General features: G+C 21.8%; 2 protein-coding genes across 11 annotated transcripts in view; both read right to left on the bottom strand.

Annotated features, from left to right (window-relative positions):
* Positions 1–11035, bottom strand: part of LOC122501327 (serine-enriched protein) — a 46430-nt gene extending 35395 nt beyond the window's left edge. For 3 of the 5 annotated variants that reach the window (XM_043610698.1, XM_043610701.1, XM_043610702.1), the window contains exons 1-5: positions 10713–11035; positions 7045–7247; positions 6669–6804; positions 3765–3803; positions 1948–2065 (exon numbers count right to left, since the gene is read on the bottom strand). In XM_043610698.1, the coding sequence (XP_043466633.1) occupies positions 1948–2065; positions 3765–3803; positions 6669–6804; positions 7045–7232 (481 nt within the window). In that variant the 5' untranslated portion in view covers positions 7233–7247; positions 10713–11035. Of the gene's footprint in view, positions 1–1947; positions 2066–3764; positions 3804–6668; positions 6805–7044; positions 7248–10712 lie in introns of those variants that run through there. The other 2 variants (XM_043610700.1, XM_043610703.1) reach the window with 2 other exon arrangements.
* A 4757-nt stretch (positions 11036–15792) lies between these two features.
* The window catches only part of LOC122501314 (putative polypeptide N-acetylgalactosaminyltransferase 9), a 266782-nt gene continuing 262792 nt past the window's right edge, over positions 15793–19782 (bottom strand). For all 6 annotated transcript variants that reach the window (XM_043610674.1, XM_043610669.1, XM_043610671.1 and 3 more), the window contains one exon: positions 15793–17598. In XM_043610674.1, coding sequence (XP_043466609.1) covers positions 17458–17598 — 141 coding nt within the window. In that variant the 3' untranslated portion in view covers positions 15793–17457. The remainder of the gene's footprint in view (positions 17599–19782) is intronic.

The following is a 19782-nucleotide window of genomic DNA, read 5'->3' as shown; positions in this document are numbered from 1 at the left end:
TACAAATTTTAATTGAAAATGAAATTGAAACAAATTTTTAGAAAATAAGAAAAAAAAATTTACTAAAAAAAATGTTCTGTTACATTTATTTACGAATTTATTTTAAATTATTCGAAAACATTAATAACTTCTTTTTTAAATAAATATTTATTATTATTTTTCAGTAGAAATTAAAATTCTTCAAAACATTCAAATTCAAACCTTTTTGAAATTAAACAACTTATAAAAAATTGTTATAAAACATGAAGAAATCGATCACTCCGAGTCTTCGACTCGGAGCAATCGATATCTTCATGTTATATAATAATTAAAAATGACCGACTGATAAAATCATTGTTTTATATTATAAGAATATTGTTACTGTAACTTATTCAAAATTACTTTCATCACTTTAATTCCTGCTTTAATTCAATTATTGTTTTCCGGAAATTTTAACTAAAATTCTTCTTTAAATTAATTATTTTTAATAATTTTTGAAAAATTTCTTTGAAAATTTTTTTCTTTCGAAAAATAATTGCATTTCTGTAGAAAATTTGATTCAATTGAGAATTTTATTAAAATTTTTTTAAATAATTAAATTTTGGAGATATATTTTATTATTTATAGAGATAATCGAAATTTTGAAGAGAATTCTATTAGAACTTTTGATAATAATTGAATGTCTGTGTAATTTATTAAATTTTTTTGAAAATAATTGAATTCTTGGAAAGATTTTATTAGAATTTTTTAAAATAATTGAATTTCCCAGAAGAAATTTATTTCTTTTACAAATAATATTGAATTCTTGTGATGAATATTGTTATTTATGAAAATAATTGAATTTTGCAAAGAATTTTATTAAAATGCCTCAAAATAGTTGAATTTTCAGGAATAATTTTATTATTTATCTTTAATAATTAAATTCTTTCAAAGAATTATTTATGTAAATAATTGAATTTTTGTGAAAAGTTTTATTAAAATCAAAAAGAATAATGTATTTAAAATAATTGATTTCTTTCAAAAAATTTTATTAAAATATTTGAAAATGAATTTTAAAAAAATATTTTTTTAAATAATTCACTTTTTTGTGGAATTGAAATTAAATTTTTATGAACAATTACATTTTTAGAGCAATTCCTGTAAAATTGTTTAAAAAATAATTGAATTATTGAGAAGAATTTTATTAAAATTTTTAAAAATAATTGAATTCCTGAGAAGAATTTTATTATTTATAAAAATAATTGAATAATTGCGAAAAATTTTATTAAAATGTTTAAAAAGAATTTAATTTTTGTGAGAAATTTTTGTTATTTTTGAAAATAATTGAATTTTTTATAAGAATTTTATAATTATTGTTTTAGATATTTGGTTTTTTTGAAACATAATAAATATTATGAAAATTTTATTTTAAATAATTGAATTCTTGTGGAAAATTTTAATTTGTGATAATAATTGAAATTTTCTTTTAAATAATTTAAAATAGAATTGAAAATAATTGAATTCTTATTTAGAAAGATACTCAGAAAGTTTCTTATTTGGGAAAGATTTTATTAGAATTTTTCAAAATAATTGACTTTCCAAGAAGAAATTTATTACTTTTACAAATAATTGAATTCTTGTGATGAATATTGTTATTTATGAAAATAATTGAAATTTTGACAAGAATTTTTTTAAAAATTTTGAAAATAATTGAATTTTTAAGAAAAATTTTATTACTTTTGAAAATAATTGAAATTTTGAAGAGAATTTTTTGAAACTTTTGACCATAATTGAATTTCTGCGAAGAATTTTATTATTTATAAAAATAATTGAATTCTTTTTCCAGCTTTTTTCAAGGTTTATAAAATTCCTTGAATTTTGCAGTGAATAATAAAAAAAATAATAATAATAGTATTATTATTAATATTTGCTAAGAAATAACCATTTTTCATTATCATTTCAAATTTTAATATATATACATATGTTTACCAAGCAAAGTTCTAGGTTGAAGTGTAACACAACCAGTGTGAATATATTCAATCAGTTGGCGAAAAACATCTGGCTCAAATTCTTCAATGATCAAAGTTTGATGCTGAAATCCTTGAGGCTGCGAATAAATGAGAAATGAGAGAAAATTAATAATAGTTATTAAAAATAAAAGTGACATTGATGATTAAAATGTTTCATGAAAGTGCTATAGATTAGGATTATTTTTATTCAGAACAATATTTTTTTGGAAAACTAATTACTAATTAGTAATTGTAATACACTTTATATTTAATGTTCGTATTTCACTATTATTACATATTATATAAATCCCTGTATAAAATTTTGAAAAGTTACATGAACAAAATTTAATTCTTTTCGAGAATTTCAAATCTTATTTATAAATTTTATTAATATTATTAATAAATAGTAAATATTACTAATATTATTAATAAATAATTAATAATAAATAATAAATATTACTAATATTATTAATAAATAATAAATATTATTAATATTATTAATAAATATTATTTATTATTAAATAATATTGCGCTAGGTAGTAATAAATTATTGAGTTTAAAATTGATTAACCAATTTTGAAGCTTTATGAATAAAAGTCAAAGGCGTAAATTACGTTTTTTGATTTTCGTTCCAGTCTGTAATTTTTAATGCAATATTTATAATTTTTGAAAATAAAATAACGAACTATTTGTTCCTCCACTATGAATACGAGCTTGAAATTTTGATTGCATGTGATTTCATTCGAGAAATATACCGAACTGTAATGAAGTAAAATTAATCCCAAAAATGCTACAGAGCAGAATTTTAATACACTTTTGAAAAAGCTTCGAAAAATGTGTTTTTCAGTATTATATAAACAAAAAATGAATAAGCCATGAATATTCCTTCGTTAGAATTTTGAAAATTAATGTACTTATTCATTTTCACAAAAAGTCGACAAAAAGCTGCTTCTGACTTTTCAAAAATTATAACAGTGATAAAATTTTTTTTTTAATGCAAAGCAGATTTTGTGAATATATAATATTGTTTGCTCTTCTATTTTATAACTTCGGCCAGAAAGGTGCATAAAATTTGAGTTAAATACATAAATAGCAAAAAATTAAGGAAAAAAATTCGTCAGCAGAAGGTGAAGTAGGATATATGCATAGAGTACGTCTAAGTAGTAAAAGAGTGTTATTGTCAGACCGAAAAAACTCCCTAGATAGAGAAGAAATCTACTTTTATGGGGTAGAGAATTTGAAATTAATTATTTGCTAATTATTTTTTTTTGTAATTTTCTACAAAACATTGAAAAAAGAGTTTGGTTTTGATAACGAAAAAATTTGGTTCATAATCAAGAAGCGAATAAAATTATTGTGTCAGTATTTTATCTTCTTGCTAAATTTTTTTGATTTTTGACGTTTTCAATAATTTTTGAAAATATATCGAAAAAATAATCCGCTCATTATGTGAACGTTCAAAAAATTTTATGAACTGAAATTTTGATTCTCCGAACCAAAAGATTTTTGTTAAAAAAATCGAACTCTTTTTTTTGTCAGTAAAATAATGAAACTTTTATAATAAAAGAATTCTGGTAAGCTATTTATAAATTATAACCATTTTTATTTATCTCGCTACTTGTTATATACCCAATATTTACAAACTGATTGTGCAACATATAAGAATTGGTCTATAGATAATGCAGTGCAATGCAGTGCAGTGCAAAAGCGGAGAAATTCTTTATTTCTTTTTTTTTAAATTTTTTTGGAAAAAAACTTCCATCTTCATTACACAGAAATCACATACATAGAAAATACCTCTTGAATGGGAGCCAACTGCTGCGTGAAGCCTGATCGCTATACACGACACATAACAGAGATACACACTTACTATTTCTATCATTACAATATCCTAAACATTAATTAATTATTTAATATATGAGGGTTTGAGTTTGTAATTTTCCACCTTCATACTCCAAAATAAAAAGTAATTCAATTAAAAAATATTTTTTTCGAAGCAGAAAAAAAGTACTTCCTTCATCAAATACTTTCTCCTTGAAACAAATTTTAAAAAAAAGTTTTAAAACTTCAAAATAAATTTAAATATTTTAAAAATCTAATATTGTTGAGAATTTTATAGAAAATTTTTCAAAAATTATATTTAGACAAAAAAATTTGAATTAAGTAAATAATAACAAATTTTAATTGTAACTCTTTGAAAATTAAATTATTTTACTTTGGAATATCCTCACTTTGGAATATTAACAAAACATGAATAGATTCAATTTTTTACTCTTTCTTTCAATTCAAAAATTCAATTATTTATCAATTATTAAAAATTCTTTGAAAAAGTTAGATTACAAAAAAGTTTAATTACAAAAAAAACACTTTAAAAAGAAAAGTAATTTAATCAAAAAAAATACTTTTCTTGAAGCAAATTATTAAAAATTTTTTTAAAAAGTTAGATTTCAAAAAAGTTTAATTACAAAAATACACTCTAAAAAGAAAAGTAATTCAATAAAAAAAATACTTTTCTTGAAGCAAAAAGAAGTACTTCCTTTATCAAATACTTTCCCTTTGGAACAAATTTAAAAATAGAAATTTAGTTAGAAAATACTTTTTCTTTGGAACAAATTTAAAAAAAGTAATTTAGTTAGAAAATACTTTTTCTTTAAAGCAAATTAAAAATGTACTTCAATTAGAAAATACTTTTTTTCTTTAGAGCAAATGCAAAAAATAGTAATTTAATTAGAAATCCTCTTTTTTTTTTGGAGCAAAGGGGTGATTTAAAAAATACCTAATACTTTTATGGGGACGGATAAGAAGGGGTCAAGCTTTTTCTTTCAACTATCAGCAGAAAAAATTTGCGCTAATATTTGCAATGGTGCAATGGTTACAAGGTGAGGGAGGTTTTGGGGGTTAAAAGTTACAAAATAGCGTTACGTATTTTTTAAATGAACCCCAAATTGAGAAAAGTATTTCAAACCAGAAATACTCTTTTTTGGAGAAAAATGAAGTTAAGTAATTCAATTAGAAATATAAATTGAACAAATTTAAAAAAAGTAATTCAGTTAGAAATATTTTTTTTAGTATAAATTAAAAAAATAATTTAATTAGAAATACTTTTTCAGAAGCAAATTGAAAAAGTAATTCAATTAGAAAAACTTTTCTTTTGGGTGCAAATTAAAGAAAAGTATTTCAATTAAAAATACTTTCTTTGGATGCAAATGGAAAAAAAGTAATTCAATTAGAAATACTTTTTTTGGGTGCAAATTAATGAAAAGTATTTTAATTAAAAATACTTTTTCTGAAGCAAATTTAAAAAGTAATTTAATTAGAAATACTTTTTTTGGGTGCAATCAAAGAAAAGTATTTCAATTAAAAATACTTTCTTTGGTTGCAAATTGAAAAAAAGTAATTTAATTAGAAATACTTTTTTAAGTGACCTTATAGGGACATATGGTAAAATTTTTTGAAATATTCAAGTAAAACACAATTTGATAAACATAAGGTTAAGAACGATATTGAACGTAAACCAAATTATATAAAATTACAGGGATAAATTTTATTATAAGGAATAGAAAATTGGTATATATGTATATTTTTAGAAATTTCGATTTTCATTGACGCTACGCGGAATAGGACGCACTATACAATTTTTTTTTAAATAATATTTTCAAAACGTGCAAATCAAAATTATAATATAAAATATCAACAGTAATTGTATATTTAAAAATAAAATTAAAATATTTACAATAGTAAAAAAAGGGGTTTTCTTCAAAAAGCATATATACTCAGAAAAAGAGTTTATTTCACTTTTATCCAAAACTGCTGAGTTAAATTTTAACATTACAGAAAATTATTATAATTATTTCATTTTTTTTTATTGTGTATTGGTTTATTTATTTTTTATTTTATTTATTTACTCATTTTATTGGTTTACGAAAACACATTTTTTTGGTACAAATAAAACTTTGTTTTGTTTTAATCTTTTAATATAAATGCAATTAAATGAATAAAATATTTTTTGAGACAGAAAAAAATTTAATTGAATGCAAAAATTCACTGCAACCAAATAAATAAACCGAATAGTTTAATAATTATAATACTAAAATTTTACTGAAATCAAATACTTTCGTATTATTATTGAACTGTTTGGTTTTATTAGTATATTTGGTATTTACTGCATATATTAATATTTGGATTCAAATACTTTAGTTTTTTAAGTATTTACATTTTTTTACAGAAATACTTTAGTATTTTAAGTATTTTCATTTTTTTACAGAAATACTTTAGTATTTGAAGCCAAATACCAATATTAACTAAATACTAATTTTAGTAATTGAGATAGTATTTACTCATTAATTTTTAATTAGTATTCAACTACTAAAGTATTTGACACCAAATACTTCTAATAATTGAGTACTACATAAGAGTAAAAATAATAAATACCCAATTACAAAATTCGATTGAATTAAATAAAAAGTGTATTAAAATGTACATCAAGACATTTAGTTCTTTGAAATAAATTTTTTTCTGAGCTTAAAAAACTTGATAAATTTCATATTCTGATTTTTATTTATAATAAAATGAATAAAATATATACATATATACATTTTTAATATACATATAAATTAATACTCAAATATAAAATAAAAGAAAAGGGAAAAAATAAATTTATAAAGTTAATTAAATTACTACTAAGATGACATGCTCAATTACCTGTTGCGCAGCATTTTGTAAATTTAATAATGGTTCCGAACTTCTTTTCAAAAAGAGTCTAAGTTTATTTTCACGCGCCGGTGGATCTTTTTTCCGTTGTGGACTTGGCGCTTGATACAGCATTTTGTGAAAGACTCTGCGAAGAGTAAAAATTATTTTAAATTCAAAAAAAGAGAGACAAATATTAATCGCTTAGAAGGTGATTATAAGTGGAGCGAAAAAAATTTATATACAATATTTAAAAAAAAAGAAAAGAACGAAAATAAAAATAATGAAAAAAAAATAGAATATGTGACGCTCCACGAGAAAAGGGACCTTATCTATTCTTGTCATAAGGTCCCTTTTCTCGTGGAGCGTCACATATGATGAAAATAACCTGCTTCTAGCGGCCAATACTGCTTTTACAGCGCAAACTGGCTCTCGAGTGTCACCGACGAGAAATGTTACATCACAAAGTTCAGGCATACTTGCCAGGAACTTCATGTCATCAGCGAGACCGCTCTTATTCTCAAAAGTCGAGTAATCCGCCTCGTCGGCTACACCCGACCCCGAAGCCTCCGGCATCGAGCTTGCTGTGTCCTGAAATTCAATTTCGTTTCTTTTAGTTTCAATTTTATATTCATTTCTGTGTGGTGCTCTTTTTTCGAAAAAGAAAAAAAAATTTTTGCTATTTGTACTATTTGTATTTTACAAGCACCATTTAGTATTTATTTGCCTATAGTATTTATTTCATAACTGGAAATAAAAATAAATAGATAAAAAAATGATAAAGTACTTTTTCAATAAGTACTATTCAGTACCCTGAGAAATAAAAGTATTTCTTCAAGTAATACTTGAAGAAATAAGTAATAATTATAATAAAAAAGTAATACTTAAAATACTTTTAGTACTATTAAAAATAATATTTTCAGTGTTCTTAACTTTCATTTAATGTACTCTTATTACTATTTAAAATACTCTAAAATAGAATTTAAATAACTATTTAAAGTACTATATAAAATACTATTTAAAATACTATTAATTATCATTTAAGGTACTGTTAAGTACTATTTAAAATACTATTTAAATAACCGTTAAGTACTATTTAACATACTATTTAAAATACTATTTAAAGAACTTTTAAAATACTATTTAAAGTACTATTTAAAAATCCATTAAATACCATTAAAAGAACTATTGAAATACTATTTAAAATACTATTAATACAATTAAAAAAAACCATTTAAAGTACTATTTAAAATGCTATTTAAAGTAGTATTAAAAATGCTATTTAATATACTATTTAAAATACTATTTTACATTCTATTTAACATACTATTTAAAGTACTATTTAAAATACCATTTAAAATACTATTTAAAATTCCATTAAATACCATTAAAATACCATAAAAGAACTATTAAAATACTATTTAAAGTACTATGCAAAATACTATTCAAATTACTATTTAAAATACAATTAAAAATACTATTTAAAAACAATTAAGTACTATTTGAAAATGAAATGCTATTAAGTACTATTTAAAGTACTACCAAGTACTGTGTAAAATAATATTAAATAGTAACGTACTATTTAATATTTATTGTTCAAGTACTTTTTAGTATTTTATTATTATAATTATATTATAATTATTTTATAATTATTTTATAATTATTATTTAATACTACTACCCTGAAAAAAATTTATTTGATTCAAATAACCGATTACTTGTCTATTAAAAAATAAATATTTTCTAGAATCAAATAATTTTTCCATTAGGTGCTTTTTTAAAAATTTTACTTTTAATATACTCGATGTTGGCAAAAATTTATTACACCTTTTTTTCTCTACTTGTTTGTCCTTTATACCACACCCTGATAAAAAGGAGTATTTAATTTAAAGTAATTAATTGAAATTGAAGAAAAAACTTTTAATTTTAAGAATTTGTCCCCAAAGCGTTATTTTTTATCTTTAAATAATTTTTTTTAAACAAAAAAAGAACCAAAAAAATGTGGTTTGTTATTTACAGCAAAAGCAACACTGATGGTAATCAATAAAAGCTAATTGACAACTTGAATATTTATGAAATGAATTAATTTGTAAAATATGCTATTGAAATAAATCTAAAGAACATTTTTTTCTTATTTCAGTAAATTTAGTAATTAATTATCCTTTTTTTAAAAAAATTTCCGTGAAAAAAAAGTTTAAATGCAAGAAAAAAAATAATAATAATAATAATTTGATTATTTATTAAGTTTTATTGTTTGTAATTTCTTTTTCTTTCTGGGTCCATTGATAGTAAATAAACAACAATAATAAAAAATTAGTAGTAGTAGTAAAAAATATTAATAATACTAGTAGTGTTAGTAATAATAATAATAAAAATACTAGTAGTGGTGGTAGTAATAATAATAAAATAGTAGTAGCAGTAGTATTAAAAATAGTAATAATACTAGTATTGGTAGTAATAATAATAAAAGTACCAGTAGTGGTGGTAGTACTAATAATAATAATAATAATAAAAATAGTAGTATTAAAAATAGTAATAATAAAAATACTAGTAGTGGTGGTAGTACTAATAATAATAAAAATAGTAGTAAAAATAGTAATAATACTAGTATTGGTAGTAATAAAAATAAAAGTACTAGTAGTGGTGATAGTAGTAATAATAATAATATTAGTAGTAGTGGTGGTAGTAGGAGGAGTAGTAATAATGAAAATACTAGTAGTAGGGGTAGTAGAGGTAATAGTAATAAAAATAAAATTAGTGCTGGCAGTAGTAGGCCCTAGTAAAAATAGTAATAATACCAATAGAAGTGGTAGTAGTAATAAAAATAGTAATAATACTAGTAGTGCTGATAGTAGGGTAGAGTAGGGTGAAAAAGCCATGGTGTAAAAAAGCCATTTGAGTTTTATTTAAAAACTATTAAGCCGATTTATCAGCTGTTTAGAATATAAATACTATTAGGTAATACGCAACTTTTGAATCTAATTTGAATGTTGTACCTAGATTAATATTGTTTTTATTGTAATTTTAATTTTTTGTTGCTTTTTTGAAAACATTTTGGTGAACTTTTCAAGCATATAACATCTGATTAAGTGAACGAATAATAAAAGTAAATGTTTGTACATAAGGAGAAAAGTATACCGAAAACGTATACAATGTTAATTTTTGGAAATCGAACTGAATTAACAATTTATTTTTGCTTTTTTTAATAACTGGTCTTGGGTGTAAAAAAGCCAGGGCAAAAAATCCATTGAATATTTTGTGAAATTCACTTGTTTTCTATTTAAACTAACCTTCTTATTTTACAAAATTTCTCGTGTTTATTTAATAAAATAAATTAAACACGACGAAAAAGTAGTTCAAAGTGCATTTAAAAAATAAACAATGAATAAACGGTTGCAACGAAATATGTTATCTGTGGTGAAACTTAAAGAAAACTTCTAAAAAAGGTACGAAAAATTGGCAGTGCAAATCGAAAACAGGTAAACTTAATACAATTTTCAATTTTGCTTGCTAAAAACTCTTTCATAATTATTAAAATATTTTTCAAGTAAGACTATTTGTCATATAAATAAAGGAAAACTATAAATATACCTAAATTGATAACATGTTTTGCTAAAATCGTAGGGTGGCTTTTTCACCCCACCAGGTGGTGCAAAAAAGCCACTTGCAGTGCTTTCGTAAAACTCTTATAACTTAGTCCTTTCATGAGATAAAAAATATTTTCGTCAAGAATTTTCAAGCTTAATAACTAAACTTTCAATAACAATTGGAAATTTGAGAAAAAAATTTTAAATACAGATTTTACAGCATCAAAAGTAAAAATGTGGCTTTTTTACCCCACTCTACCCTATCAATAAAAATAATGATAATACTAGTAATAAAAGTAGAAGTAGTAGGAGGAGAAGTACGAATAGCAATAATAATAAAAATGATAATAGTATTAGAAGCAATAAAAGTAATAATAATAATAATAGTAGAAGTAGTAATAAAAATGATAAAAATAATAATAATCCACAATATTGTAAAAAGTAAATAGAAAGTATAAGTAACCAATTACCTGTTGCTCAGATCCCGGAGCCCCCTCGCTCGTCGGGCTGTTTTTACCCCGAAAAAACACTTTTACCTTACTTCTAATCGACTTTTAATACACATAATAACACGTCATCGATTTTTTAACAAACAATGCACATTTGCGTTACATATAGGACGGACAATTCAAGAATCAACGCTATCTTTTTATTCTCCTCTTTTTGATATAAACAGTGTACTATTTTTTTTTTTTTATGTATATATAAAAATATTCGTCTTTCAAAAAACGAAAAATTTATAATTCTTTGATTTCTTCTTGTTTTTGTAAATAAATATTATATATAGTAAATTTTATTTACGAAAGGTGAATTTTTTTGATTTTGATATAGAAAATTTTATATTTCTCTCAGTTAAAATTTCATTGATAAAGGGAAACGATTTTTATTTTATTTATTTATTTTTTTTTTTTTTTTTGGTTTAAAATTGAATTATTAATTGTTTCGTATCACTGCACTCCAAGATATTTTTTTTATGACTATCATTTTTAAATGAAAGAGAAAATACTAGTTTTATTTTGTGTTTTTTAATTAAGATTAAAACAATGATAGAAATTGGGTGCTTTCACTCAGAGCACTTGGGTTCGATAGAGCTTCCAACCCTTACTGGAATGATGAAAAATGCGCTTGCGTTAGGATACACCCGTTTCATTGCGCTTGTCCAAAACCCGGGGTATTTTAATCGAAACTTTTTCAAGGTAAACGATTAGAAGAAATCTGTAGTTTGTTAATTATGTAAGATTCTTTTTTTTTATCTTAAATTACTTAAATTACCTTCGAAGGTTTTCTTTTTCGAGAAACAATTAACGAGGATTTCGAAAAAAAAGTATTTATTTCATTATTTATTTACTTCATTTTTTTAATTTATTGAATTATATTATATTAAATTATTTAATTGTTTATTTACTCACTTATTAAATTATTTACGTTTTATTCTATTTATTTACGAATTTTATTATTCACATATTTTTAAAATTAATTTACTTATTTATTTACCTATTAATTTATTTACTTTCTTATTTATTTAAATTTTTTTTTATTTTTTTATTTATTTATTCACTTTTTTAATAATTTACATTTTTTTATTTATTTACCAATTAATTTATTTACTTTCTTATTTATTTAAATTTTTTTCTTTTTAATTTCTTATTTATTTATTCACTTCTTTAATAATTTACATTTTTTATTTATTTAACTGTTAATTAATTAATTTATTGAATTATTTACATTTTTTCCTATTTATTTTCTAAATTGTTTACTTGTCAATTTACTTGTTAATTTACTTATTTATTTATTTATTTCTTCACCTATTTATTTACATATTTTTTATTTATTTACTGATTTAATTACCTACGTTTTTTTACATTTATTTGCCGATTTAATTACCCACAATTTTTTTTATTTATTTTCTCAATTATTTATTTATTAGTTTAATAACTTATTTAATTATTTACATTTATTCATTTATTTACTTATGTATTTATTTACATATTTTTTATTTAATGCCTAAATATGTAGAAAAATAAACAAACGTAAAAATTACAAATAAGTTTGTTTAACCGTGTTATTTAGAATTTTGTAGATATTTTTCTGATTTTGCATCAATTATTTTCGAAAATTCGGAGTTAAATAAATAAATAAATAAAATAAAAAATTATAGAGTAAAGAAAAATTCACATATATTTTTCTTTGGTCTTTTGTTTATTGTGTTAAAAAATAACACGTCTTCAAAATAAAATACCCCTTGATTATTTTATAAGAAAAAATATTGATTCGGGTAAATGAAATTTCTTCATTCACAAAAATATTTTCGACGAAAGCAACTAGGGAAAAATTTATTTTTCATATTAGGTGGAAATTTTTTTTTCTTATTTCCTCTTTTTGTTCAGAAAAGGGAAAATTAAATTAAAAATATAAAATACTTGAGAGCAAAAAATATATAACTGAAAGAAAATTTTCACCCGAAAATTTTATTGTGATTTGTGAAGTAAAACCTCATATCTTTTTATCGTAGAAAACACTTGTAGGGTTGAAATTGAACGCGTGCGCGAGAATAACGAATTTCGTTTTTACAGTATCTTCCCATTTTCTAAGATGAAATACTCGCTTGCTAAAATGCTTACATTTTTGTAATATTTTTACAATTTTACTATATATTTCGTTTCTTTTTTGCAATTTCAATGTAACAATAATTGTAAATACATTTTATTTTTATTGATTTTTTTCTTTTGATGAAATTTCGAAATTATTTTTAAAATAAATTATACAAAATAAACAGAGCAAACAGTGACAAATGTTACTTTTTGTTTTCTATTTTCTATTTTTTTCTTTGATGAAATGAAATTATTTTCGAAACAAGTGTTAACAATGTATTTTATTTTATTTTCCAGTTCTAATTTTTTTCTTTACTGAAATTTAAAAGTTATTATTAATAAAGTAAACAATAAAAAATGTCTCTTCTTATTTTCTCTTCCTTTGAGAAAATTTGGAATTTATGTTTGAAACAATTGTTAATAAAGTAAACAGTAAAAAATATCAGTTTTCATTTTCTCTTCTGAGAAAATTTTAAAATTATTTCGAAACAAATATTAACAAAGTATTTTCTTTATTTTATTCTCATTTTATTTATTTTGTTTTCCATTTTTAATTTTTTCTTTTGATAAAATTTTTATATTTAGAAAAGAAACGTTGCGAAAGTAAAAAATAATGCTGTTTATTTTTACATTTTTTTCTACGATGAAAATTTGAAAATATTTTTCGAAACAAATGTTTTATTTTTTACTTTGATAAAATTTGAAACAAATGTTAACAAGGATGAGAAAGTAAACAGTAACAAAATATCGCTATTTATGTTTATTTCCTTTGATAAAATTTTTGAAATTCTTTTCAAAAACAAATAGAAATGCGAATTTCCGAAAATTGATAACTGAAGAAGTACTTAAATTTAAATTGGAAGAAGAAAATACGAAATATCAAGTCATAACATAAAACAACATCGATTTATTAAACACAAATGCTTGCACGTTATCATAGAAGTTTGTAGTAATTATAATAATGATAATTATACTTATGTATATGTATATATGTACATAAAATAAGGCACATTTGATATTACATTAATAATCAAAACGCGACGCTATTCTCGTTGCGCTGTCTTAAGATATGCTACATTTTTTTTTCCTTTTTAGAAAATGTTTCGCATCACTAGAAATAATACGTCTAAGTATATAAATCTCTCTCTCCATTAGTCCCCCTTATATGATAAATGCTTATTTGTAGCTTCAAGAAATATCAATTTTGCAATAAAACAAAAAAAAAATATTGAAACACTATTCAATTAGCAATCAATTGTTAATTACAAATAAGTATCATTCAGACTGTTCACCACTTTTTCACGAAAAAAAAAATTTCACATATTTTAATATTTAAAATAAAATAACTATTATTATTATAATAATAATATAATAATATAATATAATATTATTATAATATATATTCCTATGCGTACTATATAATTGTTTATTATATAATTATATATTGTACAATTATTTAATATAAAATTATATATTGTACAATTATTTATTATATAATTATGTGTAATAACATATTTATAATAATAAATAATATAATAATCAACAACTTGAATAAAAAAATCACTATTATTAAAAACGCACCTATTAAAACATTCTTCGCAGTTTCTTATTTTCCTTTTTTTCATTTCATTCACGCTATAAATCGTTTTAAATAGATTTCATATGATATATATTCATGTTCTGCATTACATTCGCAGAACATGTTAAACTGGCACGTATTCAAAAGTTGGTTGCAGTCATTTACATGTATACATGTATTTATATCTTACAATTGAACAAGAATTAAATATAAATATGTAAAAAATAATTTTAATGACTGATCGTTGAACGAATTGAAAACGAGAATAATAGTTTGAACACTCTTTTTCTTTTAAATACGAAAGAAATTTTCTTTCAAAATATTTCTAATTGAACAAATTTTTTTTAACTTCAACAAAATTTTTTTTTAACTTTAATATTTTTTTACAACAAAAATTTTCCACTGGAAAAAAATTTTTCTAATGGAAAAAAATTTTTTCACTTGTAACAAAAATTTTCCAGGGAAAAAAAATTCTCATAGTTGGAAAAAATATTTTTCTTTGAAGCAACATTCAATACAAATCCTTCTGGAGTAATTCCATAATATCACTTTATCTTCATTTCTCGATTTTATAACACACATTTTTTTAATCGTAATACTTAGCTATTTACTTTGAGCTATTCTTCACAAGAAACGAATTCTCTCTTTTATTCTAATTTCCTTTAAACGAAATAAGATATATCTACAAAATGACACTTTCATTTCAATACAATATTCACTTGCAATTTTTGATTTTTCTTTTGTTATCATTCTTACATACATTTCTTCGTAAAGTATAATATTTAATCTTTCTGTATCTTATTTTCTTTTACATTTTTTCGTCTTCTTTCTTTATTTTTTATTTTATTTCTTTCTTATTTTTTCTTTTCTTTTTTATTTTTTCGTCTTATTTTTTTCCATCGTTTTTTAACACATATTTTTTCCATAATTTGTTATCTTATTGTTTTTAAATCCTTTTTTTATATTTTTTCGTCTTATTTTTTGTCTTTATTTTATCTTATTTTTTTATTTCTTAATCTCATTTTTCTATAGAAAGAAATGAAAAAATTAATTAACAATTATTTCCAGACGAAGATTTTTAACAAATAATTTTTGCCATATTCATTTCGTAGAATAATTGGTACACTTACAAGATTTACGCGAACGTTGCATACAATTCCAATCATTAAATACAGTTTATTTGATTTGGCAGCATATAAAAACGTTTTAGGCGAATTTTTTTCCTTTCGTAACAAAATTTCACAGGGGAAAAAATTAAATTTATTCTAAATGCTGTCACTGTAAGAATTTTTTTTTTGTAAACTCTTTTTTACGCCTAAAAAATAAAATTTCTATATTTATTTATTAAAAAATTATAATCAGAAATTTTGTTTTATTTATTAAAGAAAAGGAGAAAATAATAGAAAAAGAAAAAAGAAGAAAAAGAAAAAAAAGAAGAAAAATTGAAAAAGAAAAGAGAAGTAATAGAAAAGAAGAAAACGTTATATGTAAAAATTAACACAGTGCAAAGTAGAGGAAAAAAAAGTGAGTTAATGACGAAAGTTTTATTTTTAAAGGGAAAAAAGTACGAGACAGCTTGACAGTTAGTAAAAGTGTACCGAATGTTTTTCCAAACTTTTTAAAAAGTATTTCAAAGAACAGGATACTTGAAAAACTAACAAAAGACGAGGATAAAGTAGTATAAACATTCCTAATTACTTAAAAATTAAATCAGACAGAGAACAAAAATGCGAATTACTATCTAATTTGATTATAGAAAATGTTAATATCACAACAACAGCATTTATAAATATTTTTTTTACGTTTTTCCTTTACAATCATGCGATTTCAACTGAATCTAATTCAGTACTAAAAATTTTTTTAATTAAATTTGTTCCTCTCATAGATTTACATATTTTTTTCGTTTACTAATTTACTCTTTTTTTCTCTCCTATCTTATAATTGATTAGCAACATTTACATGAACTGGCATAATTCGTATTTTTATATTTTACATGAATGTACAAAGTCTGACATCAGAATACAAACATATATTTTTTTGTTTTGAAATTAAAAAACGTCTTAGAGAATAAAATCTTATCGAAGAAATTACAATTATAATGGAAGCAAATTTTTAATTATAATAAAAGAAATACTTGATTATTTAGGAATGTTAGAGTTCTATTATAAAATAACAAAAATTGATTATAAAATTTAAAAATTCAAAACTTTTTTCGGATTTAAAATCCACAATGGTAAAGTTTGAAAAAATAATTTGTAAGAAAAAAAATGTCGCATGGCATGGAAGTCCTTCTTTTTTCAAAAGAAAAATTTTCAATTCTAGGAAATTAAAGTCTAGGGAAAAAATCACCAGCATTAACAACAAGAGAAATATTCTCAATTTGATGTGTTACAGTCAGTGTTGAAATGTACAATTTTTTTAATTTTCTATGTATATATAAATATATCAGTCTCTATCCTTCAAATTCTTTGAACATTTAAATTTTGAATATTTAGATTTAAAAGGAAATATTGAAGGAAAGACTGTAATTATTGAAGAAACGAGATTCGTTTGAAAAAAAAATTTGATCTGTTTCTTTCTGGGGGAAAAAATAGATCAACGGAAGAAAGTTTGTCCAATTTCTCCATTATACACAAACACACTATCACTAATTTACAATGGACAATAGCCATTTTTTTTTAAAGTCTTAATAATTTAAAAATAAAATTAATAAAATAATAAAGGAAAACACATTGAGAAACAAGGCTTTAAGACGACATTTGAACGCTATTTTTTATCACTCTACAATTATATAAATATCCGTCTAATTTGCCATTTTTTTTCGTCATTATTTATAATAAAATAATGAGATTTCCCTATGACGTAGTCTAAAATCTATAAAAATGTTTCATTGTCGTCTGGAAGCGAAATTTCTACAATTTTGGTAGCTGCGGTCTATCTGCCAAAACGTGTCCTAGCGACCGAATAACGATGTCCAGATATAAAAAATCCAGCAGATTCTGAACCGTGACCAGATCTTGATTTGTGGCGAGAAAATACTCGATATCACAACTTTAGAGGATCGTAATTTTCAAATGACCACCTCTGCCTCGCTGAAGACGGCGTGCATTCCTCCATTAAAAGACGCTGTTTACTTTCCGTAATTGCCAGACATTTATCACTGCTGCCATGCTTGATTTGCTTGGTCTGCAAGAAATTCAAAATTATAATTAGAAAACATTCTTTTTTAATAAGAGACATTTTTTTCACTATTTTCTATTTTCAAGAAATGCGAATTTTTTTTATTTATTTCAGTAATTAATTATTAATTATTAATTAACTATAATAATCGTCTTATCCTTTCTTTCATTCTGTCCGCAGTTTAAAGTAAATTTTTGTGCATACTTTTTTTTTCTTTTTTCAAAAATATTGTTTGACAAATCGAAAATATCTATCTATATTAATAAAATCAGATTTCTGTCTGTACATTGCTCCAAACTTGAAAATTTTTATATATTTTTTCGTTTTGAGACATTAGAATTCGAAAAATGTAAAAAAAAAAAATTTCTGTCTATCTGTCTGTCTGTCTATATGCAAAACTTTGTTCGCGCATCACTTGAAAACGGTTCAACCGATTAAAGTAAAACTTAGCAGTCTATTAGGTATTAACGTAACTTAAAATCATAGTCTTATCCGATTAAAAAATATTAACTTGAACGAAAGTTATGACATTTTTCCAAAAAATTCAAAAAATGCAAATTTTTTATTTTTTGTAAAATAAATGCAAAACTATCCTTAGCTAACTTTTTCGGATAAATACAACCCATTTCTACAATAAAATGTTTTAAAAAGACGTATTTTCAAATTTTTTTTCGGTTTTTTAGATCAACTTTTTTCTAAAGAAATTAAAAAAATAGTGATTTTTAATCTTTAAGCAAGCTTTACAGGAAAAGTTATTAAAGTTTTTTATTTAAAGATCAGTATGAAATTTGCTACATTAGACAAAAATAATGAAGCTGAATGCCATAAAAAAGAAAGAAAAATGTTAAATTTTAAGAAATTCAGTTTTTTTAATTTTTGCTAATTTTCTATAATTTTTGATTTTTTACCAAAGGTTGGAGACTATTAGATAAGTAAAGTATTTTTGAAGAGCACAAAAATAATGAAGCTAAATGCCATAAAAAAGAAAGAAAAATGATGAATTTTAAGAAATTCAAAATTTTCGAAATTTTGAAAATTTTGGATAATTTTGGATTTTTTACCAAAGGTTGGAGACTATTAGATAAGTAAAGTATTTTTTAAGAGCACAAAAATAATGAAGCTAAATGCCATAAAAAAGAAAGAAAAATGTTGAATTTTAAGAAATTCGGTTTTTCGAATTTTTGATAATTTTTGATTTTTTGCTAAAGGGTGGAGACTATTCAAATAGTAATATTATACTACCGAAATAGCTAATGGTAACTAATTATTAATTTTCTGGTCAAATTAAATTTCGTTTGACTGATCTAAATTATGCAAATTTTTCTCCTTTCTTTTTTTTTATCCATTTTGTACATAATTTTTATTTCTCAATAACAATATTGTTTTCAAAATGATTTTTCTCTTCAGAGAAAAAAAAATCTTACATATTCCCGTTCCTTAATATTTTTGTAGAAAATTCTAAATTTCCAGAAGAAAATAATTTGAAGGAAAAATTAAGGAAATAATTATCAATTTTGCTTTAATAAAATTCAAAGTTTTTTAAAAATAAAGGAAAAAAATGTTTATAAATTCTATTTGTCAATAATTTTAATTACTGTATCTTATTCAAAATTATTTTCTTCATTTCAATTCAATTATTATTTTCCAGAAAGTATAATTATTTTTTATGAAAATAATTGAATTCCTTAAAATAAATTAATTATTTATGAAAATAATTAAATGTTTGCGTACAATTTTATTAAAAATTTTTTTGAATAATTAAATTCTTTTTGGGAAATTTTATTAAAATAATAGATACTGAAAATCATTGAAATGAGACAAATTTTTGAAAATAATTGAAATTAGAACAAAAATTTTATTGACATTTTTGAAAATAATTGAACTTTTGGGGAAGAATTTTGTTATTTATAAAGATAATTGGGATTTTGACGAGAATTGTTTTAAATTTTTAAATATAATTGAATTTTATGAGTAGAATTTTATTATCTTTTATTATTTTATTATTTTTATTATTTAGAAAAAGAATTGAATTCTCGTAAAGAATTTTGTTCAAATTTTTGAAAATTCCCATTAATTTCTTTTTGAAGAATTTCTTTGAATTTTTTTTAAATAATGGAGTTTATTTAAAAATAATTTTAATTAAAAACTTTAAAAAATAATTGAATTTTATGAACAATTTCTTTCAAGTTT

Source organism: Leptopilina heterotoma, unplaced genomic scaffold, assembly GCF_015476425.1.
Source record: "Leptopilina heterotoma isolate Lh14 unplaced genomic scaffold, ASM1547642v1 Lhet_209, whole genome shotgun sequence".
NCBI classification, from domain to species: domain Eukaryota; kingdom Metazoa; phylum Arthropoda; class Insecta; order Hymenoptera; family Figitidae; genus Leptopilina; species Leptopilina heterotoma.
Note: the sequence above shows the minus strand (reverse complement) of the source record. Positions and strands in the feature narration are given on the sequence as shown.